Source organism: Poecilia formosa, unplaced genomic scaffold, assembly GCF_000485575.1.
Source record: "Poecilia formosa unplaced genomic scaffold, Poecilia_formosa-5.1.2 Scaffold299, whole genome shotgun sequence".
Lineage (NCBI taxonomy): Eukaryota > Metazoa > Chordata > Actinopteri > Cyprinodontiformes > Poeciliidae > Poecilia > Poecilia formosa.
Genome location: NW_006800238.1, coordinates 611,079 through 629,312, shown reverse-complemented (window position 1 = coordinate 629,312; position 18,234 = coordinate 611,079). Strand labels below are relative to the sequence as shown.

Sequence of the window (18,234 nt, the reverse complement as noted above, 5' to 3'; positions counted from 1 at the left end):
ATAGATAGATAGATAGATAGATAGATAGATAGATAGATAGATAGATAGATAGATAGATAGATAGATAGAGTTTTGGTGGGTTATCAAACCCATTAAAGAAATTCCCGGTCTGCACTCATTTGTGACTCAAACGGCTACAGAAACTCTTAGGTGTTCCAGCAGCTGACAAGCACACGTGAAATGAAACAAATCCCCAAATGTCTCTTTTGTGCAAATTGTAGCGTGTTGGTGTCAGCTTTGCTGAAAAGGACAGGAAGTATCCCTGCACAGCAGCGTGCATGCAGAATCACAGCCTAAAGGTAGTTGCTTCTGAGAGCTCTGCATGTTTTTAACATTTTGGCTCACAAACATTCTGTGAAAGAACGTCTTATATTCTTTCTAATCTTTTCCCCACATCCCAGTCTGCAGCTTTCCTACCTCCAGTTTTCAATAACCCGCATACTGAGTGTGGAGGATGAGATTTGCTGGATTTATCCATCTCCAGAAAAAATAAATAAATCCAACAGATAAAAGCCAAACGAGGAACGTGGGACCACGTTAGACACAGACCTGAATTACACCTTAGTGATTCGTTCATATTTTTATTCGTCTGCCCCCACAGTGATTTGTTCTATGCCTTGTCTGTCTTAATGGTGTCATGGTAAATTGTGAGCCCTTACATTGATTTCACCCACTCAAATGTTGCAGGATCAGAGAGTTCCCATTTTAAAATAGCTGGAAGCAGCAACAGTTTGTAGTCTGACCTGCTCTGATTTTGCCAAATGAAAGAAATTGACTAATATATTTGTTGTAGTGAGAATTCTCCTTCTGCTTTTAAATTATCCATCCATTCATTCATGATTTAGATTTTAGAGGTAAAATGTATAAGTCATGTTACAGTATCTACTCATTCATCTTGGCAGATTGATACAAGACCTGCATTACTGCACACATGAGCCCAACCAACATAGTCAACTCTCACTCTATTATATCGTCAACAAAGCAATTGAGCTCCTCCTACTGACTCAAAGACCAACCCCCTGCTTTGAGGAAACAGTCCTCCTTTTTCCATTAAGAGGCATTCTGACTACAAACCACTCCTCCATACATTGAAAGTCCTCGCTTGATTTAACCAGAACCAAATCACAGGTAAAAATCAAAGATGAGCCCAGAGGTTCCCCAACCACACAACTGCCTCTCCACAGTAAACCTTGAGATCCTGTCCAGAAAAACTACAGGGAACATTGGGGAGAAATGGCAGCCCTGACAGAATCCAACGCCCGCTGGAAACACACTCAACTTTGTGCCGAGAATGTAGACACAAGTCTTTCTTTGCTTGTACAGGGACTGTGTATCACTTAAAAGAATCTTGGGCACCCCATACTCCAGCAGAAGCAATCACCCCCTCAAATTCAGTCGAAGAACAAGGATGTAAGCATCCAGAAAGCACACGTAAGTCTGAAAAGTGACCATATATCATGCTTGGGTAAGATCTGGTTAATATTCCATGGCCAGGAGGCCACAGGACTCCATACTTGCTCTGGCGTCCAGGAAAATAGGTTCGGTCCTAATTTTGACGGATGGCGACGTGGCTATGCTTCACATGGCGCTGTCATGCGCAGCTTTGTGGAGGCAGTGTAAACGCTCTCCCTGACTATAATGGGTGTCTAATTACTGTGGAGTCCATTACATAGTGGAGCAGAGAAGCATGCAGTGTAAATTAGGTGCGACAATCAGTAGGATAATTTTTTCCAACATGCCAGAGCAGCAACTCTCCCAACTTTTCAGCTTCAGACCTTGACTGTTAGTTGAGAATACAAACATTTCCACCAACTCAGCTAAACAAGGGTATAAAAAAATTTGCAAGTGCTTTTTTAAAGCCTTTTTGACATTTATAGAATTAAAATTCTTTGTCATTCTCCCACAGTTGTTTATTCACAAACCAGTGCCTATAATAAGCTTTCCCAGGGATGCTGAGAAGTTTAAACCCGTCATTGCTGATGTTTTTTTCTGGTCCCATTTCTTAGAATTGGCTTTCAATCACCTCATCTGGAAACAATTTTAAAAAGTTTTTATTTGCTTTTTGTGTGTTTTGTGTCTACAGCGACTTAATAGTTTGATTGTTTTTCAGCAGACATGTTGAGCTTTTTTTCTTAAAGAAATGGAAATTTTGCTCTTTGAAAGCTTACATAATATTTTTCTTAATCACACATTTGTTTTTATTTATCCTCTGAATTGCTGTAGAGACATTCAATTTGATTACATGCTGGTGCATCTGTGTCTTGCACTTAAAAGAGAATTGGAGATTTTCTTTCATAATAGTCATGCATATGTAATCACTTTGGCTTTACAGTCTATATGCTTACAACCTTGTATCTTAGCACATTAAATCACACTATATAACTGAAAATATTCAAATTGCTGTTTATGTGTGTTTTTCCACCCAGCAGGATGGTGGGTGTTGGGTTTATCACTATAACACGGCGGCTGCTTGAACAAGGGATTAATGCGCTCTGCTTATGTTTTACTCTTCCTGCATGCTCAGCTAAATGTTGTAATTTTTCGGGGTGCAGCAAAGACTAATCTGAAATTCTCTTAAAGCTCTGAAGAGAAATGGGTGAGTTATTGCATATGTGAATACCCCTGGATCCCGCCGCTGATACTCAGCTGTAATGATATAGACTTGGCCAAAGCCTGTTTTATATCCCCTTGCTCTCATCAGTATGCCAGAGTTTCACTGAATTGATTTTCTAGCAGCACTACCACAGTCAAACACTCTGTTTTTCTCACACAACTGCATCAGAAACACGTTGTCCTTTTGACTTTGATGGGGAGGGAGAAAACACAGATGTCTTTTTCACTTTTCCCACTCCGCCCCAGATGTTAGTTGGTTTGTCCGGCCCATCTCCATTAGCATGTGGATTAATTTCTGCTTCTTATCAAGTCTAGATGTAATAAGGCAGCCCTGGATGGTACAGCTAATCATGTTGGAAGGCAGTGCTTTCTTGCTTTTCTTTTTTTTCTTTCTCTTTTTTTTTTCTCCTCAGCTGCCATCTTCACATCCCAAAACTGATAGCAGGGCAGACGCATCAGAGAGGATTAGGCTAATGTGATGGCAGAGCCACCTACAAGGGGCCCCCACAGGATAATTTTAAGAGACAGTCCTTGACATTCAGGGAATAACTTGTCAGGACCTGGCTACAGGCAAATATTGAGGATATTAATCCTTAATGTAATGGCCTTGACTAGATTTTACTCTTGTCTCTGTGAGCAGCTTTAAGCACAGTCATAAGTCTCTTTAATCACTGACATAAAGCAGTCCCTCAAGGATTCTCCTGAGTTTTACAGTAATTATTGCATAGCGGGGGAAAAAAACGCTTGTGTTTTTCACTCTTGCCTGTGTGAGAAATTGCCAAGCGATTTGCATAATGTTTGCTGTTAATTTGCACGAGTTTGATGATTCGCTGGCTGAGGAGTGCTTTGTTTTGCTGCAGTAAAAATGGAATGAAGTGTGAAATCGCAATCCGTGTCATTTTACAAAGAATGTTTTTTTTTTGGAGGGGGTGGGGGGGGGTTTTAGGGCTTGCTGTGCCCAAACTGGTATCTGGCATGGACAAAACAAAGAATAAAAATTAATCCTTCCTTTTCCTGTTGCTTGTAAAAATAAACCGTGACCTTTTCCACATTTTAACATGTTGTAAATACAGACTGCAAATTATCTAGTTGGAATTTTATAATATAAACAAATAAAGGTGGTGCATAACTGGGAAGTGAAATGAAAAGAGTTTACAAAAATCATTCGCAAAAGTGGAGCTTGCACTGTAGTTCAGACAGTTCAAGAAAAAGTTGCTGATTAGGTGAAATGAGGTTAATTTATTAACAGGGCAACAATTATTCATGTATACAAACAATCTGGCCTTTGCCAAGTGGAGATAGAAGAAACGCATAGGAAACTGTGTGCACAGTTTGCTGCCAACTATGTCAGGGGAGGCAGTAAATCTACAGAACATGTTGTTCAAGATGGTTTTCTTCAGCCAATCAATCTTGGGCTATCTTAGAAACTAAAAAATACCTTGTCCAAATAAATTCATGGCATGCTATTTCTATAAAAAGGTGTATAAAAATACAACTAAATTATTAGTACTATGTGATACTTTGTGTAAGTCGACTACATAAAATCCAGATGAAGTAAATTGAATATTCAGAATTGAACGTGACGTCAAAGTGGCATGAACACTTTTGCAAACTGTTAATAATGAAATAACAATGTTGAAAACGCAACATGTTGCTTTGTGTTTTTATTAATATCAATGAAAGGTTTCCAAATTATGTAAACCCTGAGGGATCCATCCATAACGCAATGCCAACCGTCCTCCAGGAGCTTAATTATGACAGTCTGCCCTTGATGCAGGTTTCCTTTCATAAGCTGTGCCTTCTCAGCCTCCAGCCATGTTTTGTGATACTTCTGAGTCCCCTGTGATGGGCTGCTCCACTGCAGCCGCCTCATCATTTTCTCATCATCTTCTTCTTTAGGTCTGCTCATTGGGTCGGGCTGTGCACTCTATCCACTGGGATGGGACAGTGAAGAAGTCCAGCAGACCTGCAGCAACAGCTCCGGCCAGTTTAAACTGGGTAAGAAACTACAAATTCATTAATTCATGAATTCGTCTTGTGCTTACTGGGTGTTTTAGTCCCATTAGTGAAGAATCTCGGAAAGAGATATGTATTGTGTCTGACCAATGACACACAACCCCCTTTTCTTTTCTTTTTTCAGAAAACAGACACCTGCCTCTCGTGCTGTCATATTCTGTAGAGCCATGATTTCTTGTTGCTTAAAATTCATGATATAAAGTCAGCCGATCCTCCTCTAGCTGGTGAGCTGCTGGTTACGGCTATAAATATGTGCCGAGAATAACTAGGAACTCGACTTGCGCTCTGTATGCAGCTGGCATTATCAGGTCTAACTCACAGACAGTAATATGCTTTTTTATCAGACACCTGGGAGGCAGGAGATCTTTTCATCTCACTGCTCCTATATTTGATGCTAATCAAATAGTGCTGAACGTTTTTCTTCATTTAAATATTTTATTAAGAACTGCACAATCAGCAAACTTCAGAGGGGAAAAGGGAGAGATATTTAGTAGGATTTAGACAACGCAAGAAAATCCATTTTGAAATTTCTCATTAGGCTGGATTGATTGGGCTGTGTTTAGAGTCGACATTTGGAGCTCAGATTGTACAATTGACAAACAGGATGTGTTTAAATAGGAAATGTAGTTATGTGATGAATTTTAATGACATTTCTCAAATTAATTCTGTAATTTGTTCAAGTCTTTTCTAATAGACACTTGAATGGTGAATGGATTTTAGACTCCACAACAGCATTGGAAATGTTCAATATAAACCTTTATTATATTTATCTATGCTTCTAAAAAAATGAACCTTTATTTAGTGTTAAAAATTACATAAAATGTTTCTTAAGAAGTACATTCACCATCAAGTCACTGAAACATCACAGATCAGAAACAGCCATTTAATTACCATCGTGCCCAGCTGGAACTTAAAAAAAAAGGAAACTTATTTTAGTTGACAGTGCCATTATACCCTACTTCTTCAAAAAATGAATTAAATCCCCATTCAATAGAATATAACATCTGTCCCTTACTAGTTTCTAAACATCTGACTTTGTCTAAAAATACATAATAATTTCCACATTTGTATTATTAATTAAACAAAAATAAAACAAAAAAGGGAAAAGATAACTTGCATTTGAATATACAGTTGCTTCTAACCAAATGCACATGAATAACTGACCATTATCTGTCTGACCACGTCTGTTAAAACAGGAGGTTTGTCTTTTGCTGTCTTGGAGTAAACAGCTTTTTGTAAACGCAATGAATGTCACGGAGGACAGACATTAGCAATGATCTTAGAGAAGCAATTTTATGCCCTATCAATCTTGATTATGAGACCATCCCCAAACTATTTGAAGTCCATCATTCTTCAGTGAGAAAGATTATTCTCAAGTTTAAAATATCTTTTTTTTAATTTATTTATTTTGCTGTTCAAGATTCAGCAGTGTGAATGTTGAAGTTCACTACATGACAATTAGAGAGATATTTAACACAGCTTTTTGGAATTATAAAGGCAGAAAGATACTTACACCAACCATTAGTCCACATTTTTTCCTGTGGGCTTTATTTTTGGGCCCAGAATCATAAACACAATTGTTTATGTGCAAATGCTGTCTTTCTTCCTTCAAATCTCTGAACCTTAACTCTTATTCGGACCTTTTCTCTTAGACTAATTTTATAAAGGAAACCATAACATCAATAATGGCAGGGGGAATCACAAACCCCCGCCATCATGTTAAGGTGGCAAATCTACAAATGCTTTTTTTCTGCATTCTCACATCAAAAGTGACTGCCGACTAATGGGGCGTACTTTACATCATTAAATTAAAGCTACATTATGTAACTTTTGGAGAAAAAAAAGTTTTCTAAATATTTATTATGTCAGTATGTCGAGACAGATTCAAATAACTTAAACTCCTCTTGATTCCTGCTAAAGCTTTAATTTCAGTTTAGGAAATAATGGCATGACCTCTGCTTTAGCAATAATAAATGCCTTGGTGAAAACAGTGACATGCCAGACTACTCTGCTATATTTAGTTCACCTCAAATAGGCCAGCAATAATTGCATGTTGTCACTTCTGTTTCTGGACAGCAGCCAAGAACCATCTTACTGAAATTCATATACGTCAAGGAAGATAAGCAGACTTTATAGCCGGTACTGGACTGCAGGTTCTGAGAGGGAATAAACATGTAAACAAGCTCATAAGTTGTGCTTTGTTTACTCACTGGAGTTTCTACTTTATCACCCTGCAAGCCAGTTGGCCTTTAAGCAGCTGCTGATTAGCTTTAGATACATGAGGAACTTTCAGGTTAATGTTATATTTGTGGAAAACCATAAAGGGCACATAAAGTAAAGGTCAGTTTATTAGGAATGACCCACCCATGATTGGCTCGCGCTAATTCTAAAGCTAACCAGCCTTTTGAGTGAGGAAATGGGCTGCGGTTCCTTTCAGCAGACAACTTCATAGATGATATATAAGCACGCAGAGCTTGCTGACAGATGTCGGTTGACTCCAAACACCGTATCTCTTTATTACCGTGAACTACACCACAACCTGTCTTCCCCTTTTCATGTTCCCTGACATGAATACAAAGAAAGTCACGTTTTAGAACATGAATCAATAGGTTTACTTTTGCATCGGTTTACACAAACTGCCATGAGAGTACATTCTTCTGTCAGTAATTGTGATGACAAATTACCCCAAACAGCTGGATGAGAGATCAGTGAACACCGTGTCCTTTAACAAGACAAAAAGCACCAATTATACTTGTTCTCCTAGCCGTTCTCCTTGTCTGCAGCTTTCAAAGACAGCCAACGCTGCAGAAAAAAAAAAAGGTTGTGTAAAACAAATTACAGCTTCATATAGTCAACAGCTGTCAATATGTCTACATTTGAATTTGACGGGATCTATATATAACAACCTTCTCCATATTAATCAGCGCAATTATTCATTGATTAGCTACCTTCCCAAATAAATCCAGAGCATGCCATCAGAAGTAATTATGTTTGGTATCCATTTCTCACGTTGTGATTTCCTCTTTGAAATAGCAGACTGTTTGAGCATTATTGTTAACAAGCATGCTTGCTTCACAGTGTCATTTGCTGCTCCCGGCAAATTAATTTTTTCTTGTTTTAGACTGTAGCTGCTGTTGCTCTCGTAAGCGACATGACAGGCTGATGATTTCTTTTTCTTTTTTTCTTCTTTTTTTGTCCCATGCGAGCAGCAGATTTCACACAAATCTTCACACAAATTAATTCCTCTTTCTCATTTATTAATCATGAGGAGTGTAGACGACAGTTCAGAATGCCTTTGGAGATCACCAGCGCTGGATGTGTGTGTTGCATCTCAAGATCTGAACACGAAGAAGCATTTAAAAAAAAAAAAAAAACTTCTCTCTGCTTTGACCACCCGGGGTATTTGTAAATGAAATATTCTCACTCTGATCATTTAAAATCATAAACACAAAAAAATATTTATGAATAATGGCCATTATTTTTCTATGGAGTGTGACAATGTAGCAAAGATAATTGTACAAGTGGCATGGAAGTGATATTTTGTGAGACTTGTATTTGATCATTGAAGGTTTTTTCTGCACTGAGAACACAAGTGACAGGGTTTGTTCATGCAATACTTACTATTTACATCCAATTTGAGGTCATACTATCTTTTAAAACAAGCTTTTTGCATAATTGGCAATACTCCTATTCATCTTTTTTAAATTTTACTCTAAGTCCACTATCTGATTTTAAATATTTAAAAGGTCATTACTCTTGAATTATTGGTCAAGGTGTCGGTATGATTGAACCACATAGACACTTCAATTTTATTGCTGAAATCACTGTCTATTTCCTCACAATTATTTATATTTACCAGTTTTATTACTGAATGTGCATCAGAATGACACTCTCATAGAACAGATTCCACAATGTTATGATATTTTTAAAAAGCAGCTGCTGTTGACTCCAAGGCTTTGTCGGGTGTACAATGTTGGTAAAACGATCTGAAAAGCTGTGACATCCACCAACAATATTATTTGATGTTGGTGCAATTCAGCAAATCCCTTTAACTGTGACTGATCATTAAATATTCATAAGCTGGGGTGACATTACACCATGAGACTCTGTGAGAGAAGAGGGGAAGTAACACAGAAAAGCTTAATTAAATGGAAATTCAGAGTTTTAGGGAAGGTCAGTCAGTCAGTCAGTTAGTTAGTTAGTTAGTTAGTTAGTTAGTTAGTCATATCGAAACAGCAGTCTAGCTGTATTCTTTTTGAGAATGTAGCTTTTCAAATCTAACATGTCTAATAGTAGAGGTCAAAATCTCAAAAACATAAACTTTGCTGTTTTGTGTTCTGCTTTCTGCTTGAAACGTTTTCTCTCTTTCTTTATTTGAACAATTTGTAAACATGTCTGAATATGTCAGATTAAACTGAGGTTTTTACATGCTACGTATTTAAAATAGTTCAATTTGAGTCTTCTTCACTTACTAACAACACTGGGACCGAAGTGTGTTGTTGTTGTTGGTGTAACCTGAAAACTCTTAGGTTTGGCATATTTATTGACTGGAAAAGATTCGTTTTTTAAGTTTTAGCCAATTTCTTGAAGCATCTCTGTTTGATGATAACATTATGGTGTATATTTTATTGGTTATGCATGCATCAACTTTAGCTAACACAGTTCAGGTAGCCAAAAATATTACTTAAAGTAACACAAGACTCTTGAGTTGGATTGGTGGATGGATCTGTGGCCTAAAATCAATATTTAATACAACAGATGTGTTGGTATGAGGTCAGACATTTAATCTGTCCCATTTTTTACAAAACATCTGAATTCTGAAATGAGCAAGATAGCTATGGATAGTTGTTGCAGCAATTACGACATATCAAAAGCAAACGCGAATGTTGCGTATTTTTTCCAAACGTGCCTCTCTAAAAGTTACCTCCACATGCTGCAGTAACGTCGTGCTTTCAGAAGCATTCCTAAACGTCCTTTACAGTAATTTGTCACATACCAAGCTGTTGGAGAATGAGGTTAAGCTATGCTCCTTACTTTCGTTTTAATGATTCTCACAAGCAAGAGGGAAATGTAGGAGCTGCCTGAACAAAAAATGTTAAGCATCTGGCTCCATTCTTTTCAACTCACACTAACATGTTATGATCAAACATATTCCACATTATACCCAAGACACACCACACAGATTATATACCATATTATGCTTTTTTTTTTTTTAAATGAAAGATTTCTAACTGCTGTTTAAGAGGCAGGGAATCTTTCAGTTTCAGCAATTTTTGAGGCAGGGAATCTTTCAGTTTCAGCAATTTTTGTCAGCACACCTGTCAAAAATTTGATTTATTTGTTTGATTTTTTTTTTTTGTAATAATAGATTTTCCAACAGTTTGCTAGGAAAATAATCAATATAGTGACACAATTAATTTTAGCAATGTAACTCTCACAGGCAGTTTAAAAACATACATAAATATAATCACCAAATCATAAAATTATGTATAATGTTCCTTCCCCAATGTTCTCTTAAATATCCAAAGAGATGTACCTTTAAAATCCTGTTGTTTGCTAATGACCATTATAGTTTTCGGGATTATAAAATACAGTATAGTGTATGTTGTGTATATAAATAGATCAACTTAAACCTCAACATTAAATACTAACAGTCTTATATCTCATTTACCAGGATGGAAGAATAAGTGTTTTTTTATTGTGAAACTTTTAGTTCAGCGCTGTAACTGAACTACAACTATTATGTTGAATTTTTTGCAGTGCAGGAAATCTGAAGCAGAGAGTCTATTACATCATTATAAAAGGTGCAGGCTCTACATAATTAATGTGAATGTGGTGGGGAACTCTCCACTTGGCCCATCTGTAATACATCATGATATATACTAGCAGAAAAATTATTCATTTATTATGCACCATCATTATGAAAGCTCCAACCATCTGTCATGTAATACATGAGCAGAAATACAACACCATTGTTTTACTGCTTTAACAAACCTTTGAAATATGGCAGAAGTCATGTAACTAGGACAAAATTAACATCAAATTATGCTATGCTAAAGTTTTTACTTATGTGTTTACTTTTTTCCTGCTAGTTATACAACTTTCAGAAAATATCTATCAATCTACCAATATTTTTTCTCTTAGATATCTGACATCGAAGAAGCTACCCAACTTCACAGGCAGCTGAAATCAAGACCGAAAAAAAAAATAATAATAATAATAATGTTCTCCTTTAATCCCTTGCTCTGCTCTGCAGGTTCCTGTCAGATCGGCTGGGCATACTACTGCACGGGGGCGGGCGCGGCCACTGCCATGCTCCTTTGCACCTGGCTGTCCTGCTTTGCCGGGAAGAAGCAGAAGCATTACCCGTACTGACAAGAGAATCGGAGAGAAAGGGACAGACTGAGACCTGGGGCGGTACGACAAATGGGAGGGGACTCCAGCCGTGTGGACTCAGACAAGTACAGCACATCAGGCACCGCAGACGCCAAGTCATTACGGTGCTCTGCACAATCTTGGGGACGCGTCTCATCCGACGACTGCAGGGACTGTTTCATAATGCAGCACACACATGGCTCTGAACACTTCTCTTAAAAGATGTTCCTAAATGAAAGATGTATGGACCAAGCATATTAGTAAAGTTGTTACATTATGTTTTCCTTTATTTCTGTTATCTATATCTTCTCAATTCATTAATTTTAACATGATGGTGTGGCCTGTAAAGAGCATAAAAATATATTCCCTCATTACTCCTGAAGTGTTCCCACCTCCTCTGTGTCTCCCATTCTTGCCTTAAACAACCTGAAATGCAATAATACCTGTAATAATGTAAAGCAGTCCAGAAAATTGGCCGCCTCTCTCCCTGGGCTCAGCCTATTTTCAAATATCAGACATTTAAGCAGAGTTTATTTAACACGTTCATAAGATATACAATGTGTATGGTAATGTATTTTATCATGTTATCACGTGTTTTGTATTCACTCTCAGATTATTCTTTGTCATGCTTTTCGTTTTGTAAATAAATGTTTAATTAAATCCTGCTTTCAAGTGTGTGTTTTTTTTTTTTTTCCACAAATCCTGCAGCGACTAAAGCACGCCCTGGAGCAAAATGGGGAAGGCCTTCGCATTCCTCAAGAGCCTTTCCCACAACTTCCTTATCTTAGGAGCATGTGCTACATATGAGAGCTCTGTGAATCTAACTTTTTCCCTGTTATTGATTAGCTAAATCTCATGACCTCTAGTCAGAGAATTTGCCTTTTTGATCAGGTTTCTCAACTTCAAAGCCCCAAAGTGGTCCAGACAAAGCTTGCGATGTAATCACACCCTGGGAAATTGAGCAGCTCTGCGCCCAGCAGCCTACCAGCTCAGTGTCAGGGGGTATCTCACAGTTCCTGAACCCGAATGCATGGCGGGAATAACAACGATAACCCCTCGGTAGCTGTTACCACGGCTGTATGTGTCATTAGAGGAGCGAGCTGCACCCAGCTCTTCACCTTCTATTTTCAGCTGTTTACTCCTCCACGATATTTTCCTCCTTTGATTAACAAACACCTTATCCCCGCCTGCATGTACACAAAGTCAGCTCGTTTACAATGCAACTGTTCTCAATGCATTTGGTCCTCATTAGCAGTTCCATTTTCTCACAATGCTCAGCATCCAGCAGAAAATGGAAACGCGCACCCCTCCCTTCCATTCTCACTTGAGAAATATCTCTGGGTGCACGCTCTGATGTTTAATACGTTAGCACAGCTCCTCTGCATTCTGCTTCCTTCTCCCTCTCGCTCTGATCTACGGCGCTGATTGATATCAGCAGCGATTGTTGCAGCGAGTCAACCAGCTGCCTCATCAGCAGAGGCAGACGTATTGGGGTCAAGTTGGAGCGCTTACTCCTTGATTCCGACACCCCGTACCTCAGACTGACAGGGTGCAAACCCTTCAGTGTGAGAACTCGGAGGATGATTGTATTAAAACATGCAAAATGTGTGCAAACTTGAAAGTACAGCTGCTCTCATGAAGCAACATCAAAACTCCTTTGGAATAGTCTTGAATGGAGACTGACAAGTGAATCTGTTTACTCTAGGCAGAATGATTTGGTTTTGTAGGGAGGACCACACATTTCTTGCATCCACAGATCATCCCAGAGATGTTTATGTCTCCTTTTATTAAAAGACCTGTCCTTTAAAATGACTATCTGATTTAAAAAGGAGGCATCACTTTTAACCTTGTCTTAGTTGATAAACATTTTAAAGAGCAATATGTATTTTCCAGGCACATAGTACCATTTTATAGCACAATCAAGTAACTATGATTCAGCTACCTTACAGAAGTGCTGTACATATAAAACATGACTTAAAAGAAATTTGGCTTCATAAATTGACTCCTCAAAATTGGACTTCTGTCTCTCTATGAAGCGCCTACACTTCGCCTATTGGATAACATCATCATCATCATCATCATCATCATCATCATAACAATGCTCTTTCATTAAGTCATTTACAGCGGTTCATAGGAGCAATGGTTTGAGAAATGGTTCCATTCTTAGCTCAGCAGACATGCAGATTGAGGTGTTTGCTAATTGCTGCTGTCGCTAGTCTCAAAAAGTCACTTTTACTTAATACGCCTCCTTTCCTTTCTTCCTTTCATTTTCTTCATGCAAGACCAATCACAAGCTCAACAGGCCTGTAATCCTCTTTTATATTTAAGATTTCCTGAAATGAAATGAATCCTAGATAAAAGTTTATTTTCTCTGATTCAATACAAAGAATAAAACAGGATTTTATTTGTGTCTGTTTGGAGAGTCAACTGTGACGAATGAACTGAGTCATCACCAAATTTATGCTGTTCAAAACAGACAACCAACCTCCTGCTCCCTCTTGAGTGATACACAGAAGTTGAAGAGAGACTCAATTAGCTGTACAAAGCCTTACATTTTTAAAAGGGTGCCATGTTGTCAGAGTTCCCTGTTTAGTGCTTTGCAAATAGCTCATGAACTTTCTTTTATTCTCAGAATATTGCTTCATATTAGCCAAAATTTTATATCATCGTTTAAAGCCACCTAAGGTGAAGGATAAGATCAATAATGTTAAGATATATAAAGTTAAGTCATACATATGTTTTTGCCTCGCATCATCCCAGGCTACACATTATGATGTGCGAGTGTGAGGAAGGACCAAAATGTAGGACTCAGTAGGACCATAGTGATGTGTATTTAATAATGAAACTGAAAATCAACTTAAAATGAGAATGAGAAAACATCAGGAGCTGGATGTGTGACCCGGGCACACATCCAGGAAAATAAAGAAAATAAAAACAAAACCGGGAAACATGGAGTAAATGAAAAGATCCAGAAAACGTAGAAGGGGAAAGAGGAACTCAAATACTAAAGGAGAGGCGGAAATGACTAAAGGGACCAGAAGAGCTCATTACAGGTGAGTGGATGCAGCTGGGGAAGGGAGCAGGCTGGGGCAATTGGAGAAATAATTGACATCTGGGACGGGTCACAAAGAGAATGAAACAGGACATTAAACATGAACAGTAGACAGAGATAAATACGAATCTAACGAAACAAACCCAAAACACAAACAATGAGAACTGTTTGTGTTTTGCTCAATGAAAAAACTAAAATAGAAAAATATAAGAAAATAAACAAAGAAGAAATGATCAAAGCAGACAGTAACTGAACCCGAACATTCAAACACCTACGGATCATAACAACACAATGTACTTCAAAGTGCTTTAAAGGGAAAAACAGGAACAAAGGTGAAGGAAATTACAATAAAAAGAAGTACATTGAAAGTACACTTGCTCGTCAGTTAGAAATATAATAAATAAAAGGCTAAACAAATAAAGGAAAAGTTTAGAAAGCTGCAGTAAACAGTTTTCCATCCTGATTTGCAGTAGCTTCTGAATCTAAGGTTTTCAGAAAGTTAGTTCTATAGATGGGAGGGATACAACTAAATGTTGCCATTGTTTAGTTTTGGTCTACACACGATTCATATTTGATAGCTTTGCAATTTATTCAGACCATTAAATCCACTGTGAATCAATAAAATTTTCAAATACATCAGATTACAAACAGGAAGCCAGTGTAGTGATTTATGGACTCTGGCGATGTGGTCAAATTTTGTGGTGTCAGTCAGGACAGAGCTGCAATCTGATACCACTAAACTATAACCTAACAAACTAAAATTAAAACTATGCTGTAGTTCTTTCCGTGTCCACAACCATGCTAATGTTGTTAGGATTGTTGAAGGCTGGTTTAGAAATAAACTTTTTGTAATCTGGATTTATTGTTTAAATAGAATTCTGAATAGTTTCTCTAAGTTGTCCTCAATGATGATGTAAATATGGTAATTTGAAACTTTATGCAACAATCAATATTACAAGAACATTTCCTGAACAAGTGGATCTTATCTAAAAGCAATTTGCAAATGAAAAAATTGTAAAAAAAAAAAAAAAAAAAAAAAAAGTAAAAAGAAGTATAAGGAAAGTCCTATGTAATACAAGTATGGTGTTTATGATTCTATGACTAGAATCATAAACAGCCTGCCTGACAGCCTCTGCCTGATTGTTCCCCTGCTGCTCTGAAAGGCCAATCTGCTCAAAGGGAAATGTTGAACTATTTATGCTTAAAGCTATTAAAATTGCAAAGTGAATATTACACCAGAATAGTAACCATTTAGAACTTAAACATTTTGTGATCTTTACCTTTCAACATTCATTTATCCATATCTACAAGTTGGGATGTCACAGGATTGAATAGATAGTTAGTTAATTGCACTCAAATGTGATTTGTCTTTCAATTCAGATTAGGAATTATGCTCTGTTGAAAAGGCTGAGCTGACGTTCTCTCTGAGGTGGCCAAGAAAATAAATAAATTTAAAAAAATAAGTACAGGTGAAATTTACTGAACATCCCCTGGCAAGTTATTTACATATAAAGTGGCTGAACGTACAGGCTGTGACTCATGCACAACAAACTGAATCACAGTAACTGGGACTCAAAAAAGGATAAAATCTTGAAGCTTACAATAAATTAGTAACTTCATTCCTTTTAGGACATGTTTTTGTTTTTATTATGACACAAAAATGCAATGAGATTCACTCAACAACCACTGCAAAACAACATAAGCATCCTCACTCCTCCTTGTCTTTGGATAGCATGACTAAATTACATTAAACTATTCTCATACCTACAAGTTCCTTCCCTGTACACTGATCTTATTTTCTGTATAGTTCAATATAATCAAGAATAACTATTTTTAATTACAAGACAGTCCTACTGCTAATGATTTTAAAGAGACAGAAAAACTAATTAAAAATTCTAGAACTATTTCTACTTTACCTTTACTACTATGGGATAAAATGGGACATTTTATGAGTAGAGATTACACTCAAAAGGCATTCTTTAGACAAAAGACAGAGGCCAAAAAATTCAGCAAACTGTCATTGTAACCTGAATAAATATAACTTATAATTCAGGTTGTTTTGTCATTCAAAATGTCTGAGATACAATCATCCATTGAATGAAAAGACAGCTAAAGTATTTCATTTTAACTCAGTGATCAGTATTTCAGTTTACAATTAGTCATGGATTATTTTAAAAGATTTATTTGGAGAAACATGTTTTTGCTTACTTTTTTTTTTTTTTTTTACAACAGACGTTCATTAAAGAAAGTCATTAAAGTGAAACATTTAATGTTTTTTTTACGTAGATTTACAAGTTTAACAAGGACAACTTGAAGGGACTTTTGAAAACTCAGCTTCGGTGGGTAACAAGTCAAATCTGAGGCGTTTGTGTGAATTACATCATCTATCCAGTTTTCCTATGAAGCACTTCTTGGTTTCAGCATCGTCACTCTGCACACATGACCACTTTTAACACACTTCCACTCTGGAAAGAGTTCATTTAAAACCTGCTTCATTTAAAACCTACTGGCAGGTATTTAGTACCTGCCGTTTTAAATACCTGCCATTTAAAACGGCAGGTATTTCTCTTCCCTTGATAATACCTGCCGTTTAGCTTTATTTTTTTGGAATTATTGATTTACAAAAGCATGTTGAAACAGACATGAAAGTACATGGAATCTATTATAACACACCAGACAAACCAATTCAGCAACGAGAATCAGAGGCTGTTTCTCAAAGCTCACATACGCATAGCCTGGACGGATTACATCTCAAGGTTCACTGGTTCGCCCATAGGGACGTGCAGGCTGGTGGTGAGCAGGATTTCTAAATTAGCGGTTTGTTTGAAGTTAGATAGAGGTAAAGGGCAAACTTGCAACGAATTTTTGAGCAGGGTAAGACGCTCCGTTTCAACAGCGCAACGATTTATTTATGAAAGAACTTGTGCACACACAGGTGTTTCCAGCTTGAGTGAAGTGATGTTGCTCGTTGCATTAGGTCACCGGAGATCCAACGATGTCAGCAGGGATTTTTGACAGGAGGCAATGTTCAGAGCATTGTAATAACACCAGTCATTGCAGAGTTTCATTCAAGTGGCCAGAAAGTTGCTATGAAGTGTCAATGGGCCGATGTAAGTAACACCAAAACAATAAAAACAACAGGAATGTAATTGTTCTTCTAAGATAAAGTGTCTTCCTAGAGAAAATAGTAATTATCTCACAGTTGCAGTGGTTTTCAACATGTTCACACATTTCTACATGTTGTTACATCATAATCACAAACTCATCAAGATCAAATGTATGTCAAGAAAAACTGTATTTCATCACAGCATTTAAACCACTTTTAAATCTTCTAATGAGCAGCCAAGTGGATCTAAAGAGGCAGTGAAGACTCCCAGAGTTGAGGGCTGCCGCATTTGCAGCACCTGGGGAGATGTTTGGGGTTTAGTGCACTGCTCAAGAGCACTTCAGCTGCAGATAGGGACTGGATGAGGCAGCTCTGAGCACGCAATGTTCTGGTCCTCTGTTGTTGGGCTCAGATACCTAAAATAAAACTGTCTCACATAAAGCAGCAGGGCAAGAGAGATAATAATTGTATTTTTACCAACGCAGATTAAAGCAACTTAATTGGAAAAAAGCTTTTAAGCAGGTTAATTGGATATCAAGCAATTATGGACGAAAGTCAAGCACTCTTGAACATTACATTAATTATAATGTGTCATTTGGCGTCGCCATTAGTTAAAGCGAAGCGATGTCTCTATGTGATCTACATAACTCCAGCTCATGGAAATTAGTCACAGCACCAGGGAAGATCTCAGAAAAAGACTGAGAGCAGATTATAAAACAAGCCACTCTCAGGCTTAAATCGTGCAAATACATTCCTCTGTAACTTCTTAGTGTCTACAGGTTTCTGTCACGTCGGCTGATGTTAATATTCCTGAGTCCACCATCGAGAGAACACAGAGAAACAATGATAAGAATGGCTGGGGTGCAATGGGAGGAAGCCACTGCTCTCTAAAGAACTGGGATTTGGTTCTGTTTGCCTACGTCTGAGCCAGGACGGTTTGACATCGTTGGTACAGAGGAATGAATTCAGATTTATTCCACAGGATTCTCCGGGAAAATGCCAGGATGTCTGTCCAAAAGCATCCCTAAACGCATGAGTCATTCCGCCAGGAAACAATGATAAAATGGCATGG

The 18,234-nt window shown here is 37.6% G+C and overlaps 1 protein-coding gene across 1 annotated transcript in view; it reads left to right on the top strand.

The window, feature by feature from the left end:
* The window catches only part of lhfpl6 (LHFPL tetraspan subfamily member 6), a 63,977-nt gene extending 52,308 nt beyond the window's left edge, over positions 1 to 11,669 (top strand). The window contains exons 3-4 of the mRNA XM_007572395.2: positions 4,513 to 4,611; positions 10,886 to 11,669. Coding sequence (XP_007572457.1) covers positions 4,513 to 4,611; positions 10,886 to 11,004 — 218 coding nt within the window. The 3' untranslated portion in view covers positions 11,005 to 11,669. The remainder of the gene's footprint in view (positions 1 to 4,512; positions 4,612 to 10,885) is intronic.
* The last annotated feature ends 6,565 nt before the right edge of the window (positions 11,670 to 18,234 follow it).